The 22,850-nt window shown below is 37.2% G+C and overlaps 1 protein-coding gene across 2 annotated transcripts in view; it reads left to right on the forward strand.

Annotated features, from left to right (window-relative positions):
• Window positions 1–22,850, forward strand: part of ADAMTSL1 (ADAMTS like 1) — a 1,021,102-nt gene that overhangs the window by 595,873 nt on the left and 402,379 nt on the right. For both annotated transcript variants that reach the window (XM_060300968.1, XM_030840590.2), the window contains one exon: window positions 15,715–15,760. In XM_060300968.1, coding sequence (XP_060156951.1) covers window positions 15,715–15,760 — 46 coding nt within the window. The remainder of the gene's footprint in view (window positions 1–15,714; window positions 15,761–22,850) is intronic.

Raw genomic sequence — 22,850 nt, forward strand, 5'->3', positions numbered from 1 at the left:
GCTGACTCTGTGCCTTTCCTCCTGATGAGCCCTCTTCCTACAACGCCTCGCACTGCCCATGCCCACAAACCCTCAGTGTTATTTAAAGTAACCTCCAGCAGTGGCCCCAAGTCTCACTTCGCTATATTTCTAAGGCACTATGTTTGCACCACTTTTAATCACTTTTACCTAGCCTGGCTTGTGTTATAGTTATTTATAAGACCCTGTCCCCCACTAGACTGTCAGCACGATGGGCACAGGTTTTATCTTGCTTTTCTTTATGTCTTCCTGTTTTGCATAGCAGGTACTCAGTCAGTGCTGGGTGAATTGACCGAATGGACTATGGGGGCCAGTAACCTACTGCCGTACTTTAGGAAGCAGGAGCCGGGAGGGAAGGTTGTGTTTTGAATTCTCCTTTCTCCCGTCACCCTCTTGGGACTTGTATGGCCCGTACAGGACACCCCTCCTAAGATATCACCTTTGTAAGTTACTTCTGTCTCTCATCGGTCGGTCCCTTTGTCTAATACCTCCATGTTTAGTATCCAGACCACGCCCATTAGCTGTTGATGCTACATTATACCGATATGTATTCTCCTTGGACTTGTGGATTTTTTTACAACTAAATGATAGCTTTGAGAAGGGTCAGAGGAGTCCTCATTTTTGTACCTTTCACAGTGCCTTGGCTTAGTACTGGTTCCGATTGGATGCTCAATAAATGTGTGAAGTGACTGTAAATCACAAAGCATTCCACCAGAATTTGTGAACCGGAACGTCCTGCCCAGGGGCTCATCTTCACTTCGAGATTGCGTGTTGTATGTTGTCTCATTAGATTATCTGAGTAGTCTGCTCGGGGCAGTTTCTGGTTTTATTAGAAGCTGGGCATGATCACTGTGGTTTCCAGTGTCGTCGTTCTTGCTTTCTTCTCTTTTGATTACACGAGCACCCTCCTCATTGTCATAACCCTAGCCGATATTTGCGAGAACTCAATGCTTTGTTGTAGCATGTCTGTCTTTGAAGAACAGGCAGAGATATGTAAAATCATACTTGTTTGGGAAAAGAAATTGGCACTGGTTTTTCTAGTTGTAATTTAGAACATACCAGACACTCATAATAGCAAATAAACCAATTTGAAACTCACAGGCCAAACTCCAAACTTCAGTCTGTAGTATCCTCATGTGTATCTATATTTTAATTGAACAGCTCTGCAGCCTCTAAGCTGCTGCTCAGGAATCTGTAAAAGTACAGTTCCCTATGGTCAAGAGAAGATCAAACAACAGAGAAGATGTCATCTTAGAATGTTTTTCCTAAACCTGTGTGGTTTCCATTTAGACTGGATTTGGTCTACACATTCAGTTTTAGTAACTCTCTGTGTACACAGATCAGAGTCTCCAAGCGGGCACAGCATTCAGAATGTTTTTTATAATGAGAGATCAGTATAGAGCAGAAGTGTTGAATTGTAAAACTCATGTTACAAAAATACGTTACCTATGCCAAAGAAACAATTTATGGCATCGTTTTTCAGTGTGGGATTCCGTTACCCCTTCTTCTTTTCAAAATTGCTTCTTAAATTCAGCTTTCAGGCCAACTCTTCTTTTGGGTCCTTAGGCCACATTAGAGCCCCTAGCAGATCAGGAAGAACTGGTGTGACACCAGGCTCTGGTCTGTTCCCCGCCAGCTCACCTACTGATGGATGACGCCTGGCCGCGTGCCTTCTTGTTGTTTGCTGTATTATTACAACAGAAAGCATTTTCAAAAGCTGCATTTATCAAGTTGTCATAATAGTTTGGCTTGCTTATCTATCTAGCCAGAAAAAAAAAACACAAAACTCTCCCTTAGCGCTAATCTGTTTGAGCCACGTGATATATCACATGCAGAAGAGGCAGTGCAAAACAAATAGGCACCCTATATGACCTTCAGGGACCTTTCAACTAAATGCTTAAGAAGGGAGATATTTTTTATGCTTGCCTTTGTAAGTCCCATAGCACCAAAGATGTCTGTCTCCTTGTTTCAAAGGCAGTTTTCCACTGGAGGTCGTATGTGTGTTGGGGATACGTTACTCCTAGAATTTTGGCGGCTTTGTCTAATGAAGGAGCTTTAACCTTAAATGGAAAAAAACTGAAGTTTACCAGGAAGAAGGTCCAAGACACCTTTAACATTTAAGATCAGTTTTTCATAGGCAAGTGATACCAGATTAAACATTATTTGTTATGTAGACTCTTGTAAGTAAATTTCTTATTTGACATAGGTGGTTGTCTGGGAGCACGTGACTATTCAGGGGGATGGGTGTGGGTAGAATGGGATTCATGTTCAGAGTCAATATACATTCATTAAATGTTTGTTAAAAATACTTCAAATCTATTAATGTTAATAAATAAGTAGGGATGCATACTAGGACATCTCCAATTATTCAGAGATATATAATGAATATACAATATAAGCATAGTCATGTGTAGATACTTTTTTATTGAGATATAATTGACCATATAACATTGTGTAAGTGTAAGGCATGTGAGTTGATTTGATCCATGTATATATTACAATATGATTATCACTTTAGCATTAGCTAATGCTATTATCATGTCACATAATTATTCTTTCTTTTTTTGTAGTGGGAACAATTGAGATCTAGTCTCTCAGCAACTTTCAAGTTTACAATATAGTCTTGTTGTCTATAATCACTAGGCTGTGCATTAAATCTCCAAGACTTATTTATCTACTAGTTGCAAGTTCATACCCTTAAAGGACATCTCCCCAATTCCCATGCCTCCGAGGCCCTGGTAATCACCATTCTACTCTCTGTTTTTACGTAGTTACTTTTTGAAGAAGGGACAGTGCTGAATCGATTCATCCTGTTGGGACCAAGTGCCACACAGAGTTTCCACATGAAAAAGGCTCATTTTGATTCTCATGAAAGACATTCTAAATTAGAATTAAATAATTATTTTAAACATGGAATAAAATGTAGAGCATTAAAGAATGACTTTTTTAAGCACAAGAGTGAGACAGAGAGAGTTAAGGGGAAAATGAGAACTCGGGACTTAGGAGATGCACAGGGATGGCATATCTTCTAACTCCTTTTCTCCCTGTGCAAAGCAAGACCACTACTAACCACCTGTGGTGCTCCAGAACGGACTCCAGTTCTAGCCCCTAGGTTTTCAGCATCCAGTTTGACCCCCAGATTAGGGTAGTGAGCATCTGAGGATAGCTTTACACACCATGTCCGCAGGTTCACATAGCTTCCTTTTTAATGACCAAGTTCATTGGTATCAAGTTTTCTTTCCCGAAAGAAACTGTTACGATAATATGTCATGGAACGTGAAAAGCAGCCCAGCAGTGCATTTGCACTTCTTTCTCTTGGGTGTTCTCAGAATTTGTTATTCCTCTTGAGGTCTTTGTAAAAAGCCCTAGAAATGGCAAAATATTTTAACCGGCTCCTTAGGGACACCCTCCTGCACTATGGCTCCCGTGAGTACTGAAAGTCTCGCTTGAAGTGAAGGAGGAAAACAGTGTTCCAATACTCCGTGAAGTCCCAGCTGAGGCTCTCAGTCTGCTGGTCTTGTCCAATTCATGATCATTTTCGGACCCATGGTCTAAAGGACCCAGAGTCCTTCTGGCGTAAATTGCTGACATGGTTTTATGTCTGTTCTCTTGTAAAAAGCTCAGAGTGTCCTTTTGGATGACCAAAAAAAGAGAGAGATAAGCAGATGGACTGTCTTACTTCAAAATTCTTTGCCCATGAGTCTGTATTTGAAAGGCAGGAGGTACTCAGAGAAATACAGTAACCTGTTCCTACTTAACAGCACCCTTTGGTTTTTGAAAATCAAAGGCAAAGCTTCATGAGCCTAACACAAGTGCAATTTGTCCTTAAGAACTCTGGCATTTAATATACACATTTATCAGATTTTCTTGTAACGGTTCACTAACACCAAGGATGAGTCTGGTTGCGTCACCAGAAGGATCTGTTTGCTTAGAGAGGAGATGTGAAGAATTTTTAATTTAAATTGATGTATTTACCAGATCCTTCTTTTATTCTTAATGAGAGATGAGTCGAATATACCTTCCTCTTTTAAAGATTTATGTAAGCAGGGAGGAAAAAAGCCAACAAATGGCTAAAGACTGGAAAGAGAGCTTTTAATTTTCCATGGCAATTCGTCTCTTCTAAGGTTGTTAAATTATGGTAATAGAAACTAAGATAACATCAGGATGTTAAGTATTGGAAGAGTTTGGATGGTTTGTTATGTGTTAATTAGAGACCAATAAAGTATGCTTCAAGCCTATACTAACCTCATTATAAGTGAATTAAAATAATTCACAAATGAGAGCTTGATGTTTAGGTGATTTCCTTTTTTGAGACAAGGAACTAAGCCAAAATTAATAAATGACTGGTTAGGAGTAAAGAGCTGATATAAATAAGGAAATTTCTGTACAAATTTGGTTTAAAATATATTTTTATTTATATTTTGTTCTTTTTATACTTGAACCAGTTTCTGATTTATTAATTGGTACAATATTTAACTCACTAAATATAGTCCTGTAGCTGTTTCATAGTTTTCATTGAGCAGATGCACTTACTTAAATCCTTTGTTATTGGTGGCCTACCAATAACCAATAATTTTCCTCAGAAACCATTTTGGACTGAAATTTCTAATGTTTGTTTTCATTTCCAGCGGTGAATTTTATTTTGTTAAAATGTGAAGAAAATCTTTCAGCTGTTTTATGTTAACTGTTTTTTTAAGAATTTTTTTTAAAAACAGAAGAAAATATTTTTTACTGCATAATTCTCAGATGAGGCTTTTATGCCTAGATAAATGCCTTCAATGAAGAAATTCATGCTTGACAAGAGTTAAAATCCTTGCGGTGGAATAGTCACTTTGTTATTTAAGTAAAATTTACATTCCGCGTTAACAAAGTTGAACTTTCAAAAAATACAAACTTTCCTGCCCTGAAGTTCTTTCACATTACATTTTACTGATGAGTGTGGTTCTCTTGGAGTTGTTCCCAATGTACAGGGTGTATCTAGATGTCATTTACTTACTGGCTTTAGCAGAATTGAGAAGCAGGTTATGTACTGATGTGGAAAATAAGGTGCAGTTAACCCCCAGGCTCAGCCTCCAAGGTTTAATCTAGTGTTAGGATTTTCCACGTCTTGAGTACATCTTGCTCCTTTTGTATTATTATCGTTGTTGTATATGCTTTAGAGTTAGACACACCTGAGTTCCAATCCCTGGTTCTCTCTTTCCTGAGTAGGTATATGGCTTTCAGCCTCCTAGTCTTTCTCAGCCTCAGTTTTCTTACCTATTAAGTGGGAATAATAAAGCCTTCCAGTTGTTGGAAACTTAGAGATAATGTGTACAGAATACCTAATACTGGACCAGATACCTGTAGCAGACATTCAATATATAGTAGACGTTAGTATTAATATTATTGTCCACAATTTGATAGTGTCTTTTAATAACAAGGACTTTTCCAAACTCAAACATTACCACTTTACTATCATATTTCACTCAAATTAAATAAGCTCTCACTCAAAAAGTAATACAATACAGTGAAGGGAAGACTTAACTCAGGAGCAGAATTAAATTATTTGCAAATCAATATTAGGTGTTAGACAATTACAGGATGTACTTTGGAAATGGTGGCAAGTGGTTTTTTCTTTGCTATGTTTTGTGTTTGTTTGTTTGTCTTAATAGTTTTATTTCTGCAGGAACCACTGATCAAAAAGTGGCTAAAGTCCAACTGAGATTGAAAGTAACATTTCTTCATATAGAATATGATACATTTATCTAAAATGAGGGTGATTTTGTAGTTTTGAAAAGTGCCAGTATTTGAAGGACAGCAAATCAATGTGGTAACAGAAAATTGAAAGGGTGTACCTGTCTGCCTTATGATTGCCCTTATAAACTTGGATTCTCTGGGATTGGGAGACTGGTGTGTAGGATAGAATTTTTTTGGAAGACATCAAATTGTAGACGGCAGGAACGAAGAGTCACATTTCCTGGGAATCAGAGAGTCTTCTTAAGGCTTATCTCGAATGAGCGAGATGACAGGATGACGGTACTCCCCCAGCTCAGCTTTTTTTTGTGGGGGGTGGTGGTGGTGAGTATAGCTGCTTTACAATATTGTGTTAGTTTCTGTTGTACAACGAAGTGAATCAGCTATATGTATACATATATCCCCTCCCTCTTGGACCTCCCTCCCATCCCCTCCCCCATCCCACCCATCTAGGTCATCACAGAGCACCGAGCTGAGCTCCCTGTGCTATATAGCAGGTTCCCACTAGCTATCTGTTTTACACATGGTAGTGTATTTATGTCAGTCCTAATCTCCCAATTCATCCCACCCTCCCCTTCCACTGCTGTGTCCACACGTCTGTTCTCTATGTCTGTGTCTCTATTCCTGCCCTGAAAATAGGTTCATCTGTACCACTTTTTTAGATTCCACATATATGCATTATTATATGATATTTGTTCTTCTCATTCTGACACACTTCACTCTGTATGACACACTCTAGGTCCATCCACATCTCTACAAATGACCCAATTTCTTTCTTCTTTATGGCTAATATTCCATTCTATATATGTACCACATCTTCTTTGTCCATTCCTCTGTCGATGGGCATTTAGGTTGTTTCCATGGCCTGGCTATTGTAAATAGTGCTGCAGTGAACAATGAGATGCATGTGTCTTTGGGAATTACGGTTTTCTCAGGGTATATGCCCAGTAATGGAATTGCTGAGTCATACTGTAGTTATATTTTTAGGTTTTTAAGGAACCTCCATATTGTCCTCCATAGTGGCTGTATCAATTTACATTCCCAACAAAAGTGCAAGAAGGTTCCCTTTTCTCCACACTCTCTCCACCATTTATTGTTTGTAGATGTTTTGATGATGGCCATTCTGACCAGTGTGAGGTGATACCTCATTGTAGTTTTGATTTGCAGTTCTCTAATAATTAGTGATGTTGAGCATCTTCTCATGTGCCTCTTGGCCATCTCTATGTCTTCTTTGGAGAAATGTCTATTTAGGTCTTCCACCCATTTTTTGATTGGATTGTTTGGGTTTTTTTATATTGAGCTGCATTAGCTGTTTATATAATTTGGAAATTAGTCCAAATATTTTTTCCAATTCTGAGGGTTGTCTTTTCGTCTTCTTTATGCTTTCCTTTGCTGTGCAAAATCTCTTAAGTTTCATTAGGTCCCATTTGTGTATTTTTGTTTTTATTTTCATTACTCTAAGAGGTGGGTCAAAAAAGATCTTGCTGTGATTTATGACAAAGAGTGTTTCTTCATATGTTTTCCTCTAAGAGTTTTATAGTGTCAGGCCTTTATAGTGTCAGGCCTTTAATCCATTTTGAGTTTATTTTTTGTATGGTATTAGGGAGTGTTCTAATTTCATTCTTTTACATGTAGCTGTCCAGTTTTCCCAGCAGCACTTATTGAAGAGACTCTCTTTTCTCCATTGTATAGTCTTGGCTCCCTTGTCATAGATTAGGTAACCATAGGTGCTTGGGTTTATCTGTGGGCTTTCTGTCCTCTTCCATTTATCTATATTTCTTTTTTTGTGCCAATACCATACTGTCTTGATTACTGTAGCTTTGTAATATAGTCTGAAGTCGGAGAGCCTGATTCCTCCAGCTCCGTTTTTCTTTCTCAAGATGGCTTTGGCTACTCAGGGTCTTTTGTGTTTCCATACAAATTGTAAAATGTTTGGTTCTAGTTCTGTGGAAAATGCCATTGGTAGTTTGATAGGGTTGGCACTGAATCTGTAGATTGCTTTGGGGAATATTGTCATTTTCACAATATTGATTCTTCCAATCCAAGAACATGGTATATATCTCCATCTGTTTGTGTCATCTTTGACTTCTTTCATCAGTGTTTTATAGTTTTCTGCATACAGGTCTTTTGCCTCCTTAGGTAGGTTTATTCCTAGGTATTTTATTCTTTTTGTTGTGATGGTAAATGGGATTGTTTCCTTAATTTCTCTTTCTGACATTTCATTGTTAGTATATAGGAATGCATGAGATTTCTGTGCATTTATTTTGCACCCTGCAACTTTACCAAATTCATTGATGAACTCTAGTAGTTTTCTGGTGGCATCTTTAGGATTTTCTATGTATAGTATCATGTCATCTGCAAACAGTGACAGTTTTACTCCTTCTTTTCCAATTTGGATTCCTTTTATTTCTTTTTCTTCTCTGATTGCCATGGTTAGGTCTTCCAAAACTGTTGGATAATAGTGGTGAGAGTGGACATCCTTGTCTTGTTCCTGAGCTTAGAGGAAATGCTTTCAGTTTTTCACCATTGTGAATGATGTTTGCTGTGGCTTTCTCATATATGGCCTTCATTATGTTAAGGTAAGTTCCCCCTATGCCCACTTTCTGGAGGGTTTGTATCATAAATGGGCGTTGAATTTTGTCGAAAGCTTTTTCTGCATCTATTGAGATGATCATATGGTTTTTATTCTTCAGTTTGTTAATATGGTATATCACATTGATTGATTTGCATATATTGAAGAATCCTTGCATCCCTGGGATAAATCCCACTTGGTCATGGTGTATGATCCTTTTAATGTGTTGTTGGATTCTCTTTCCTAGAATTTTGTTGAGGACTTTTATGTCTATGTTCATCAGTGATATTGGTCTGTAATTTTCTTTTTTGTGATATCTTTGTCTGGTTTTGGTATCAGGGTGATGGTGGCCTTGTAGAGCGAGTTTGGCAGTTTTCCTCCCTCTGCAATTCTTTTGGAAGAGTTTGAGAAGGATAGGTGTTAGCTCTTCTCTAAATGTTTGTTAGAATTCACTTGTGAAGCCATCTGGTCCTGGACTTTTATTTCATGGATAATTTTTGATAACACTTTCAATTTCATTACTTGCGATTGGTCTGTTTATATTTTCTAATTCTTCCTGGCTCAGTCTTGGAAAGTTGTACGTTTCCAAGAATTGTCCATTTCCTCCAGGTTGTCCGTTTTATTTGCATATAGTTGCTTGTAGTAGTCTCTTGTGATCCTTTGTATTTCTGCGGTGTCAGTTGTAATTTCTCCTTTTTCGTTTCTCATTTTATTGATTTGAGTCCTCTCCCTTTTTTTCTTGATGAGTCTGGCTAAAGGTTTATCAATTTTGTTTATCTTCTCAAAGAACCAGCTTTTAGTTTTATTATCTTTTCTATTGTTTTCCTTGTTTCTATTTCATTTATTTCTACTCTGATCTTTATGATTTCTTTCCCTTGGGTTATTTTGTTGTTCGTCGTCTTCTTTCTCTAGTTCCTTTAAGTGTAAGGTTAGATTTTATTTTATTTTTTTTGAGATTTTTCTTGTTTCTTGAGGTGAGATTGAATTGCTACACACTTCCCTCTTAGAACTTCTTTTTCTGCATTGCATAGGTTTTGTGTTGTTGTGTTTTCATTGTCATTTGTTTCTATGTATTTTTTTATTTCCTCTTTGATGTCTTCAGTTGTTTCTTGGTTATTTAGTAGCGTATTGTTTAGCCTCCATGTGTTTGTGTTTTTTACAGTTTTCTTTTTCCTGTAATTGATTTCTAATCTCATAGTGTTGTGGTCAGAAAACATGCTTGATACAATTTTCTTAAGTTTTCTGAGGCTTGATTTGTGCCCCAAGATGTGATCTATCCTGGAGAGTGTTCCATGTGCATGTGAGAAGAACTGCCACTTTCAGGTGGAAAGTCCTGTAAATATCAATTAAATCTATCTGGTCTTATGTGTCATTTAAAGCCTGTGTTTCCTTATTTATTTTCTGCCTGGATGCTCTGTCCATTGGTTTAAGTGGGGGTGTTAAAGTCTCCCACTTTCATTGTGTTACTGTAGATTTCCCCTTTTATGGCTGTTAGCTTTTGCCTTATGTATTGAGATGCTCCTGTATTCGGTGTATAAATATTTATTATTGTTCTATCTTCTTCTTGGATTGATACTTTGATCATTATGTAGTGTCTTTTTTGTCTCTTGTAACAATCTTAATTTTAAAATCTATCTTATCTGATATCAGTATTGCTACTCCAGCTTTCTTTTGATTTTCATTTTCACGGAATATCCTTTTCCATCCCTTCACTTTTAGTCTGTATGTGTCCCTAGGTCTGAAGTGGGTCTCCTATAGACAGCATATAGATGGGTCTTGTTTATGTATCCATTCAGCCAGTCTGTGTGTTTTGGTTGGAGCATTTAATGCATGTACATTAAAGGTAATTATCAACATGTATGTTCCTATTACCATTTTGTTAATTGTTTTGGGTTTGCGGTTCTTTTTCTTCTCTTGTGTTTCCTGCCTAGAGAAGTTCCTTTAGCATTTGTTGTAAAGTTGGTTTGGTGGTACCGAGTTCTCTTAGCTTTTGCTTGTCTGTAAAGCTTTTGATTTCTCCATTGAATCTGAATGAGATCCTTGCTGGGTAGAGTAATCTTCATTGTAGGTTTTTTCCTTTCATCACTTTAAATATGTCCTGCCACTCCCTTCTGGCCTGCAGAGTTTCTCCTGAAAAATCAGCTAATAACCTTATGGGGATCCCCTTGTATGTTATTTGTTGCTTTTACCTTGATGCTTTTAATATTTTGCTTTGAATTTAATTTTTTTTAGTTTGATTAATATGTGTCTTGGCATGTTTCTCCTTGAGTTTATCCTGCCTGGGACTCTGCAGTTCATGGACTTGTGTGGCTATTTCCCTTTTCATGTTAGGGAAGTTTTCAACTATAATCTCTTCAAATATTTTCTCAGACCCCTTCTCTTTCTATTCTTCTTCTGGGGCCCCTATTATTCAAATATTGGTGCGTTTAATATTGTCCCAGAAGTCTCTGAGACTGTCATCATTTCTTTTCACTCTTTTCTCTTTATTCTGCTCCTCAGCAGTTATTTCCAGCATTCTGTCTTCCAGCTCACTTATTTGTTCTTCTGCTTCAGTTATTCTGCTATTGATTCCTTCTAGTGTATTTTTCATTTCAGTTATTGTGCTGTTCCTCACTGTTTGTTTGTTCTTTAGTTCTTCTAGGTCCTTGTTAATCATTTCTTGTATTTTCTCAATCTGTGCCTCCATTCTACTTCCAAGATTTTGGATCATCTTTACTATCATTACTCTGAATTCTTTTTCAGGTAGGTTGCCTATTTCCTCTTCATTTATTTGGTCTTTTATTTGATCTTTACTCCTTCGTCTGTAACATATTCTTTTGTTGTCTCATTTTTTTGATGGGTGGGGCTGTGTGCCTGTCTTGCTGCTTGTTTTGCCTGAGGCGTCCAGCACTGGAGTTTGCAGGCAGTTGGGTAGAGCGGGGTCTTGGTGCCCTGATGAGGACCACTGGGAGACCTCACACTGATCAGTATTCCCTGGGGCCTGAGGTTCTCTGTTAATCCAGTGGTTTGGTCTCCGTGCTCCCACCACAGAAGCTCAGGCCCGACCCCTGGCCTGGAAACCAAGATTCCGCAAGCTGTGCAGCATGGCAAAAAAAAAGAAAGGCAACAAACAAAAAGGAGGAGAACAATAACAAAGAATAAAAATACAATAAAATTAGAAAAATAAAAAATGTATTACAAAAAATAAAAATATAAATGAAACAACAGAAAGAAGGCAAAACAGAACCACAACGGCCAAAAAAAAAAACCCGAAAAGGCCTTGGTGGGGGTCGGGGGGGTAGGCAAGGGAGGGCAGGGCTGGGGATCAGGAACTGTGCAGCCAGAAAAGGCCCTGGGGGTGGGGTGGGGGGCATGGCTTAGGCTCAGCATGGCCAGAGGGGGCCCTGGAGGATGGTGGTTCAGGTCTGGGACCTCAGTAGGCTTGCCAGGCCCGAGTGGGTGGGGGAAATGCTATCCGCATTCCCCTCTGATCCCCTGATCCCCCCGAAGGTCTCTCCCTGTCCCTGCTAATCCCCACTCTGTGGGTGGGCCCCTCCTAGTATGGGAACCCCTCTCTTCCCCCACCGCCGTTTGTTTCTGTTTTGTTTTTGCTAAATGAGAAGCATTTAATTCAATCTTTTACATTATATGCTTACTTTTCCTGTTACCCAAGGATGCTTTTTATAAATTATTGAACTATAGTTGATTTATAATATTATGTTAGTTTCAGGCATACATCAAAGTGATTCAGATATCTGTATCTATATATCTATATATCTGTATCTATCTATATATATGTTTTCTTTTACAGATTTTTTTCCATTGTAGGTTATTACAAGCTACTGAATATAGTTCCCTGTGCTATACAGTAAATCCTTGTTGTTTATCTATTTTATATATAGTAGTGTGTACATGTTAATCCCAAACTCCTAATTGGTCCTCCCCTGCATTTCCCCTTTGGTAACCATAAGTTTGTTTTCTATATTTGTGAGTCTGTTTCTGTTTTGTAAATAAGTTTAATTATATTATTTTTTTAGATTCCATATATAAGTGCTATTATATACTATTTGTATTTATTTGACTTACTTCACTTAGTATGATAATCTCTAGGTCCATCTCAAGGATGCTTTTAGAACATACGTAGTAGGTATTCATAGTTTAAAATATCTGGGAAAAGGCTCATTTAAATTATTGAACTAGATGTTTTTCTGCTTTTTAATTTTTTTAGTAAGCATTATCTCTAATAACCCCATCACGTTGACGTCTCTAATAACGTCAACCCCATTGACGTTTGGATAGAACTTTTGTGAGTTATCTCAGTTGGTGATCACAACTTCAGGCACTGCTGTTTCCTTATACAGTGATATCCAGTTGACAGATGAGGAAGCAAAAACCCTGAGAGGACAAGAGGCTTACGCAAGGGGAAGAGCAAAGTCTGTGACTCAGATTGTCAAACTCCTAATTCAGATGTGTTTCCATTATTCCTTTCAGGGAGATAAGGTTAGGAAAAGAAAATAAAAGGAGGGTGAAAAACATAGCATTTTAAGATCTTCATGATTAATGCCAGAGTTCACTTTTTTAAGGCAAGAAGTCATCATTGGATCTCCTTTGTTTTAAAACCTTCAGTGGTTCCCCTCTGCCTATTGCAAAGTTCACAGTTAGAAGGCTTTTTTTAATCTCTTTCAGTTCCCCACATACACCCAAAACTACACAACCAAACCGCTTGAAAATGTACAAACACACCATATCTTTTCTTTCCTCTATGCCTTTGCCTATGATTTCTTCTCCACGTATCCATCACCCTCTTTTAATATCTATTATATTTTTACATCTATTATATAATTAATTTATTTGTTAAATGTCTATATAATGCTTACTATGTGTGAGGCACTGTTTGAAGTGCTTCACAAATATTAACTCAGTTACTCCTCATAATAATCCCAGGGGATAAGCAATATTATCCTATTTTAAAGATGACAAAACTGAGGTATAGAAAGTAAGGAATCAGGATTCCAGAAAGAAGGTTCTGCTGTCAAACTGGGTACTCTTAACCACTACAGTATGTCACATATGCACTAGGAATTTCAAAATTGAAAAACATATCACATTCAGCCAACACTGATGTCTACATGGCATGCTACCAAAGGCGTCCAGGTCATAGCATTAATTACCTTGTAAATTTACCATCAATTGGAGCCTAGCTCTCATCTTTTTAAACTCAGAAACCTGATATTTTTCAGCAGTCATACCAAGAACAAATCCTTCTCTTGGAGGTGGACTTGCAATGACTTGGCCTGTGAGGTTAATATTTCAAGTTAAAATGCCAATTTATTAACTTACAGTGAGAAGTAGAACTGTCCATAACATGGACCATTCCCATGTCAGCATGACCAGTGCCTCTGCCTCTTAGCAGTCATGTAAAAACAGACCACGCTTGGCAAATTGCTTTGATCAACATGGCATTGTAATGAAGAATATTTCTGAGATGAGCAAAAAATTCACTGGCATCAGCTAGGTTAGTGTGAGGTATCTGGACTGTGATAGCAACAGCCTAGCCAAGGGGATCAGGAGGACGTGAAGTTCATTGGCCCTTAGCCTGGGACATTGCTGGGCTGGGCACTGGCAACCTAGTATCTCTTCCATTCTCCTTTTTTTCTATGATTCTGGCCAGCCCTTTTTTTCCTTTGTTACATTCTACTGTTGAGTGCATATTAATATAGTCAGTCTGGTTACAGTCAAGTCTTCAAGCCTGGGACCTTTCTATCTCTCTAAGATAGCCTTTGTGTAATTGTATTTTCAGGTGACATTTTCTTTTTGATGACATTCTTGAGACCTAACACAAATACTATCTAGCATTTTTTACACTGAATTATATGAATATTTTCTTAATAGCGAAGACCAAGTCATGCTCATTCTTCTTTGTATTCCCGGAAGTAAATGTATTGCCCAGTATATAATAGGAGCTCAATGGGCGTGTGCTGAACAAACAAGTGAATTAGGGGGCAGTAAAGCATCACGGTTATGAGTGTAAGCTCTGAATGGCTCGGTTTCAAATCTCAGCTCTATTACTTAATAGTTGTGTGATTTTGGCAAGTTACTTAACCTCCCTAAGCTTACATTTTCTCTTCTGTAAAATGGGTATAATGATAGTACCCTGTCTCCCAGTGTTCTTGAGAAGAGTAAATAAATTAATACATATAACAAACTTAGAAATATACCTGGAATTCCATAACTATTAGTTATTAGTATGATAATTCTCTCAGAATTTCATATTTTACTTGTTTTTTTATAAGTGTGACTTATTTTGAAAGAGCAGAGTACTGCTGTTCTTAAGTGTCATCATTGAACATTTAATAAAAAATTGATTGTTTTTGTTCACAAGAGTTCAGTAAAATGGAAACTCCCATATATTGCTGGTGGGAGAATGCAATGGTACAACCTTTATGGAACGCAATTTGGCAATATTTATCAAGAGCCTTATAAAAGTTCTTTCCCTTTAGTGCTGTAATTCCCCTTCTAGAAACTTATCTCTCCTAAAGACATAGTCAGAAACTTGGATAAAACATACGCATGGACATGGTTTATCACATGATCACTTACCAAACCCCAAATTAGAAACTACTTAAATGACAAGAAATGGAAGAATGATTACACAAGTTATATCATTTGATGGAATAGTATGTAGCTCTCAAAATGATGTCTTTAAAGTTATTTAGTAGTGTGGAAAAATAACTCCAAAAATTTTTACGTGGAAGAAAAGCAAGCTATAAAATTGTATAAGTGATGTTATTTCCTCTGCATTGGAAAGAAATTAATAAATCAAAATAATAGTGATTATCTTTAGATGAGACAGCTATGGGGGATTTTCGTTCTTTTGCATCATCTTTCTTTTCTAAAACCTCCACAATGAGGATGTACTTTAGAAATGAAGATAATTCTTTAAGAATTATGACTTTCATATTCTTAGATGTGTAATTTTAAAAGCCATGTTGAATGTTAAGTACAATTTTTATCATATTCTAAATGTAAGATCTGTCATATTAGTGAAACCTATCTTTAGTTTTATACCAGAGATAATTAACAGAGGATTCATTTAATATTAATATTTATCAGAAAACCTTGCATTAAATCTATTTGATTAAATAAGAACTCATTACAAGTACTTACTTTGACAACTTTTGAAGCAAAATGAATGCTTAGTTTCAACCCTTATAGAGAAATCAATTTATGTATACAACTCCTTGAGGTCTGCTCAATTTAACATTTGATACTAATTCCTCTAAGAGCATACTCAGAAGAAAAGAGAGGCTTTTATATTGGTACTGAGAGGAAATGGTTTTTGTAACAAAACAGTTCAAATTTGGGGCCCTTCATAGGTAGTAATGAGTTTTTTTTTTTTTTTTTTTTCCTAGGAGCTGTGAGGGAAGAAATATCCGATATAGAACATGCAGTAATGTGGTAAGTATTAAGGTTCTATGATTGTGATAAGGTATTTATTTTATTTTATTTTATTTTTTATACAGCACGTTCTTATTAGTCATTCATTTTATATACATCAGTGTATACACGTCAATCCCAATCTCCCAATTCATCCCACCACCAACCCCCGCCGCTTTTCCCCCTTGGTGTCCATACGTTTGTTCTCTGCATCTGTGTCTCAATTTCTGCCCTGCAAACTGGTTCATCTGTATTATTTTTCTAGCTTCCACATATATGCGTTAATATACTATATTTGTTTTTCTCTTTCTGACTTATTTCACTCTGTATGACAATCTCTAGATGCATCCATATCTCAACAAATAACCCAATTTCATTCCTTTTCATGGCTGAGTAATATTCCATTGTATATATGTACCACATCTTCTTTATCCATTCATCTGTCAGTGGGCATTTAGGTTGCTTCCATGACCTGGCTATTGTAAATAGTGCTGCAATGAACATTGGGGTGTCTGTGTCTTTTTGAATTATGGTTTTCTCTGTGTATATGCCCAGTAGTGGGATTGCAAGGTCATATGGTAATTCTATTTTTAGTTTTTTAAGGAACCTCCATACAGTTCTCCATAGTGGCTGTATCCCACCAACAGTGCAAGAGGATTCCCTTTTCTCCACACCCTCTCCAGCATTTGTTGTTTGTAGATTTTCTGATGATGCCCATTCTAACTGTTGTGAGGTGATACCTCACTGTAGTTTTGATTTGCATTTCTCTAATAATTAGTGATGTTGAGCAGCTTTTCATGTGCTTCTTAGCCATCTTAATGTCTTCTTTGGAGAAATGTCTGTTTAGGTCTTCTGCCCATTTCTGAATTGGGTTGTTTGTTTTTTTAATATTGAGCTGCATGAGCTGTCTATGTATTTTGGAGATTAATCCTTTGTCCGTTGATTCATCTGCAAATATTTTCTCCCATTCTGAGGGTTGTCTTTTCTTCTTGTTTATGGTTTCCTTTGCTGTGCAAGAGCTTTTAAGTTTCGTTAAGTCCCATTTGTTTATTTTTGTTTCTATTTCCATTACTCTAGGAGGTGGATCAAAAAAGATCTTGCTGTGATTTATGTCAAAGAGTGTTCACCTCTGTTTTCCTCTAAGAGATTTATAGTGTCTGGTCTTACATTTAGGTCTCTAATCCATTTTGAGTTTATTTTTGTGTATGGTGTTACGGAGTGTTCTATTTTCATTCTTTTACCTGTAGCTGTCCAGTTTTCCCAGCACCACTTATTGAAGAGACTGTGTCTTTTCTCCATTGTATATCATTGCCTCCTTTGTCATAGATTAGCTGACCATGGGTGTGTGGGTTTATATCTGGGCTTTCTATCTCTTTCCATTGATCTGTATTTCTGTTTTACTGACAGTACCATATAGTCTTGATTACTGTAGCTTTGTAGTATAGTCTGAAGTCAGGGAGTCTGATTCCTCCAGCTCTGCTCTTTTCCCTCAAGACTTCTTTGGCTATTCGGGGTCTTTTATGTCTCCATACAAATTGTAAAATGTTTGGTTCTAGTTCTGTGAAAAATGCCATTGGTAGTTTGATAGGGTTGGCACTGAATCTGTAGATTGCTTTGGGGAGTATTGTCATTTTCACAATATTGATTCTTCCAATCCAAGAACATGGTATATCTCTCCATCTGTTTGTGTCACCTTTAATTACTTTCATCATTGTCTTACAGTTTTCTGCATACAGGTCTTTCATCTCCTTAGGTAGGTTTATTCCTAGGTATTTTATTCTTTTTGTTGCAGTGGTAAATGGAAGTGTTTCCTGAATTTCTCTTTCAGATTTTCATTGTTAGTGTATAGGAATGCAAGAAATTTCTATGCATTAATTTTGTATCCTGCTACTTTACCGGATTCATTGAATAGCTCTAGTAGTTTTCTGGTAGCATCTTTAGGATTCTCTATGTATAGTATCATGTCATCTGCAAACAGTGACAGTTTTAATTCTTCTTTTCCAATTTGGATTCCTTTTATTTCTGTTTCTTCTCTGATTGCCGTGGCTAGGACTTCCAAAACTATGTTGAATAATAGTGGTGAGAGTGGACATCCTTGTCTTGTTCCTGATCTTAGAGGAAATGCTTTCAGTTTTTCACCATTGAGAATGATGTTTGCTGTGGGCTTGTTGTATATCACCTTTATTATGTTTAGGTAGGTTCCCCCTATGCCCACCTTCTGGACAGTTTTTTATCATAAATGAGTGTTGAATTTTGTCAAAAGGTTTTTCTGCATCTATTGAGATGATTATATGGTATTTCTTCTTCAATTTGTTAATATGGTGTATTACATTGATTGACTTGCATATATTGAAGAATACTTGCATCCCTGGGAAAAATCCCACTTGATCATGGTGTGTGATCCTTTTAATGTGTTGTTGTATTCTGTTTGCTGGTATTTTGTTGAGGATTTTTGCATCTATATTCATTGGTGATATTGGTCTGTAATTTTCTTTTTTTGTAGTATCTTTGTCTGGTTTTGGTGTCAGGGTGATGGTGGCCTCATAGATTGAGTTTGGGAGTGTTCCTTCCTCTGCAGTTTTTTGGAAGAGTTTGAGAAGGATGGGTGTTAGCTCTTCTCTAAATGTTTGATAGAATTCACCTGTGAAGCCATCTGGTCCTGGACTTCTCTTTGTTGGAAGATTTTTAATCACAGTTTCAATTTCATTACTTGTGATTGGTCTGTTCATATTTTCTATTTCTTCCTTGTTCAGTCTTGGAAGGTTATACATTTCTAAGAATTGTCCATTTCTTCCAGGATGTCCATTTTATTGGCATAGAGTTGCTTGTAGTAGTCTGTTAGAATGCTTTGTATTTCTGTGGTGTCTGTTGTAACTTCTCCTTTTTCATTTCTAATTTAATTGATTTCAGTCTTCTCCCTCTTTTTCTTGATGAGTCTGACTAATGGTTTATCAATTTTGTTTATCTTCTCAAAGAACCAGCTTTTAGTTTTACTGGTCTTTGCTATTGTTTTCTTTGCTTCTATTTCATTTTTTTGTGCCCTGATCTTTATGATTTCTTTCCTTCTGCTAGCTTTGGGTTTTGTTTGTTCTTCTTTCTCTAGTTTTTAGGTGTGAGCTTACATTATTTATTTGAGATTTTTCTTGTTTTTTGGGGTAGCCTTGTAAAGCTACAAACTTCCCTCTTAGAACTGCTTTTGCTGCATCCCATAGGTTTTGGATCGTCATGTTTTCATTGGTATTTGTCTCTAGGTAGTTTTTGATTTCGTCTTTGATTTCTTCACTGATCACTTGGTTATTTACTAACGTATTGTTTAGCCTCCATGTGTGTCTCTTTTTTATGTTTTTTTCCCTGTAATTTATTTCTAATCTCATAGTATTGTGGTCAGAAAAGATGCTTGATATGATTTCAATTTTCTTAAATTTACTGAGGCTTGATTTGTGACCCAAGATGTGATCTATCCTGGAGAATGTTCTGTGTGCTCTTGCGAATAAAGTGTAATCTGCTGTTTTGGGTGGAATGTCCTATAAATATCGATTAAATCTATCTGGTCTATTGTGTCATTTAAAGCTTCTATTTCCTTATTTATTTTCATTTTGGATGATCTGTCCATTAGTTTAAATGAGGTGTTAAAGTCCCCCACTATTAATTTGTTACTGTTGATTTCCCCTTTTATAGCTGTTAGCAGTTGCCTTATGTATTGAGGTGCTCCTATGTTGGGTGCATATATATCTATAATTGTTATATTTTCTCCTTGGATTGATCCCCTGATCATTATGTAGTGTCCTTCCTTGTCTCTTGTAACATTCTTTATTTTAAAGTCTCTTTTATCTGATATGAGTATTGCTACTCCAGCTTTCTTTTGATATCCATTTGCATGGAATATCTTTTTCCATCCCCTCACTTTCAGTCTGTATGTGTGCCTAGGTCTGAAGTGGGTCTCTTGTAGACAGCATATATATGGGTCTTGTTTTTGTGTCCTTTCAGCAAGCCTGTGTCTTTTGGTTGGAGCATTTAATCCATTCACCTTTAGGGTAATTATCGATACGTATGTTCCTATGACCATTTTCTTAATTGTTTTGGGTTTGTTTTTTTAGGTCCTTTTCTTCTCTTGTATTTCCCACTTAGAGAAGTTCCTTTAGCATTTGTTGTAGAACTGGTTTTGTGGTGCTAAATTCTCTTATCTTTCGCTTGTCTTTGAAGCTTTTGATTTCTCCATTGAATCTGAATGAGATCCTTGCCAGGTAGTGTAATTTTGGTTGTAGGTTCTTCACTTTCATCACTTTAAGTATATCATGTCACTCCCTTCTGGCTTGTAGAGTTTCTGCTGAGAAATCAGCTGTTAACCTTATGGGAGCTCCCTTGTATGTTATTTGCCTTTTTTCCTTGCTGCTTTCAATAATTTTTCTTTGTCTTTATTTTTTGTCAGTTTGATTATTATGTGTCTCAGCGTGTTTCTCCTTGGGTTTATCATGTGGGACTCTCTGCGCTTCCTGGACTTGGGTGGCTATTTCCTTTCCCATGTTAGGGAAATTTTCGACTGTAATCTCTTTAAATATTTTCTGTGGTCCTTTCTCTCTCTCTTCTCCTTCTGGGACCCCTATAATGTGAATGTTGTTGCATTTAATGTTGTCCCAGAGGTCTCTTAGGCTTTCTTCATTTCTTTTCATTCTTTTTTCTTTATTCTGTTCCGCAGCAGTGAATTCCACCATTCTGTCTTCCAGGTCACTTATCCGTTCTCTGCCTCAGTTATTCTGCTATTGATTCCTTCTAGTGTAGTTTTCATTTCAGTTATTGTACTGTTCTTCTCTGTTTGTGTGTTCTTTAATTCTTCTAGGTCTTTGTTAAACATTTCTTGCATCTTCTCGATCTTTACCTCTATTCTTTTTCCAAGGTCCTGGATCATCTTCACTATCATTATTCTGAATTCTTTTTCTGGAAGGTTGCCTATCTCCACTTCATTTAGTTGTTTTTTCTTGGTTTTATCTTGTTCCTTCATCTGGTATGTAGCTCTCTGCCTTTTCATCTTGTCTATGTTTCTGTGAATGTGGTTTTTGTTGCACAGGCTGCAGGATTGTAGTTCTTCTTGCTTCTTCTCTCTGCCCTCTGGTGGATGAGGCTATCCTGGTAGTAATGGAGGGTCTCCTGCAGAGTCAGGGGGTGGTTGTGTCTCATCGTAAGGACAAGAACACTGGCAGTAGAAGTTCTGGGAAGTACTTCTTGGCATGAGCCCTCCCAGAGTCCACCATTAGCCCCACCAAGGAGCCCAGGTGATAAGGTATTTTTTTAAGCACTGACTAATGCTAAAGAGTTTCATGTATCCTGAGCAGAAATCAACCAAGTAGTATTTCAGCAAGAGTTATTTCACAGTGTATGGATTATTCACATCAAAAAAATAGGTATTTTTAATGTTCCTCCATACAAACTTTTAATCATTTGGCCAGATTGAAACTTCAGAATAAGGAATCTCTGTTTCCTCTCTGCTTTCTGGCTTTTCACATCCAGGTCTCTTGAGAACAAATAAGAGGAATGATAAAAGGGAAACCACTTGGGCATCATGAAATAAATATCAGTTAATCAAACTCAGATTTGCCAAATTCATTTGTTTAGCAAATACTATTCAATGCCAACTGTGTGAGGCACGGCACTACTACAAGGGTAAATAGCATGTGGTCACTGTCTTAAAACATCTGTTTTACGGTAATGGATGTAGAAAGAGAAGACAGATGTGCACGTAACCACATCCTAGGGCAAAATATGACAAACGTAGTAAGAAAGGGATAAAGTTCTTGTGGGTTAAAAGCAGAGAGAAATCTGAAGGGCCTTCAAGGAGGAGGTGATTTGAGGTAGGGCTAAGAAGGCTAGGAGCGCTGTGACTGGCTCAGATTGGGTGGGAGGGGATGACAACCAGTCCAAATGGAGGAGACATAATGGGCAACTTTGGAAACAAGAATGTTGAAGGTGTATTCTGAACATGAATTTGGGTAGGATTGTGCTTAGAGGTATGGAAGAGAAGAATTGAAAGGTATTTTGAGGTTACACCATGACCGGATTTGAATGTTAAGCTTCTGAGTTTATATTAGTTCAGTGAGTAATGGAGGGTCACCAGAGATTGTGGAGCGAGAGAAGGATATTGTAGAGTTCCACTTTAGGAAGTTTATTTCTGTGGTGATATGAGGGTTGCGCTGGAACAGGAAACAGGTGGGAAGCAAGAAGTAATGAGGGCTGAAACCAGGAGGAAATAGATACAGGAGAGAACAAAATTAAGGTCACTCTGCACAACTTAACAAGTGATTTAAATGAGAGTGATGAGTTGAAATGGGAATAAAGGAAACAGAGGCATATGCGTGTTTAGAGCTCTAGCACTCCCTGATCCCTCTGTTGGAAAAGCTCTTTCTTTGATATTTGCATGATGGGCATCTTATTTATTCCGATCTCAGCTCAGATACCATTTCCTCCAAGAGGTTTCCGTGTCCACCTTATCTAATGTGGTGGTCCCACTGCCTGGCCCCATTCCTCACAATAGTCAATCAACCACATTTTACTTTTTTTGTTAAAGGTCTTATCTCTACCAGAATTTATCTTATTTGATTACTTGTTGGTGTTCTACTTTCCCACTCTCGAATGTAAACTCCATGAGGATAGAGCCTCGTCCACCTTGTCCACTCCTTCATCCCCAGTGCCTAGAATGGCTGACTTACATATATTAAGGAGGGTGTTAGGACTTAGTCTGGCAATACTGAGATGCACAAAAAAAAAAAATGGAGAGTGGATTCCACATATAAGCAATATCATATAATATTTGTCTTTCTCTGTCTGACTTACTTCACTTAATCTCTAGGTCCATCCATGTTGCTGCAAATGACATTATTTCATTCTTTTTTATGGCTGAGTAATATTTTATGGCTGAGGTAGATATTTGTTGAATACAAAATGAGTACCCATCTTCTGGAAGAACAGTGAATGTCATTGTCAGAAGTACAAATATTGAGAGGAGGTTTCGGAGAGGAAAATAGTAAATTTGATTTAGGGACACTGTTGAGTTTGATATGCAGGCTGGACTTGTAGGTGTTATATTCAGCTAGGTTAGGGGGGAATCTGATCTGAGGAA

Source organism: Globicephala melas, chromosome 6 (assembly GCF_963455315.2).
Source record: "Globicephala melas chromosome 6, mGloMel1.2, whole genome shotgun sequence".
Lineage (NCBI taxonomy): Eukaryota > Metazoa > Chordata > Mammalia > Artiodactyla > Delphinidae > Globicephala > Globicephala melas.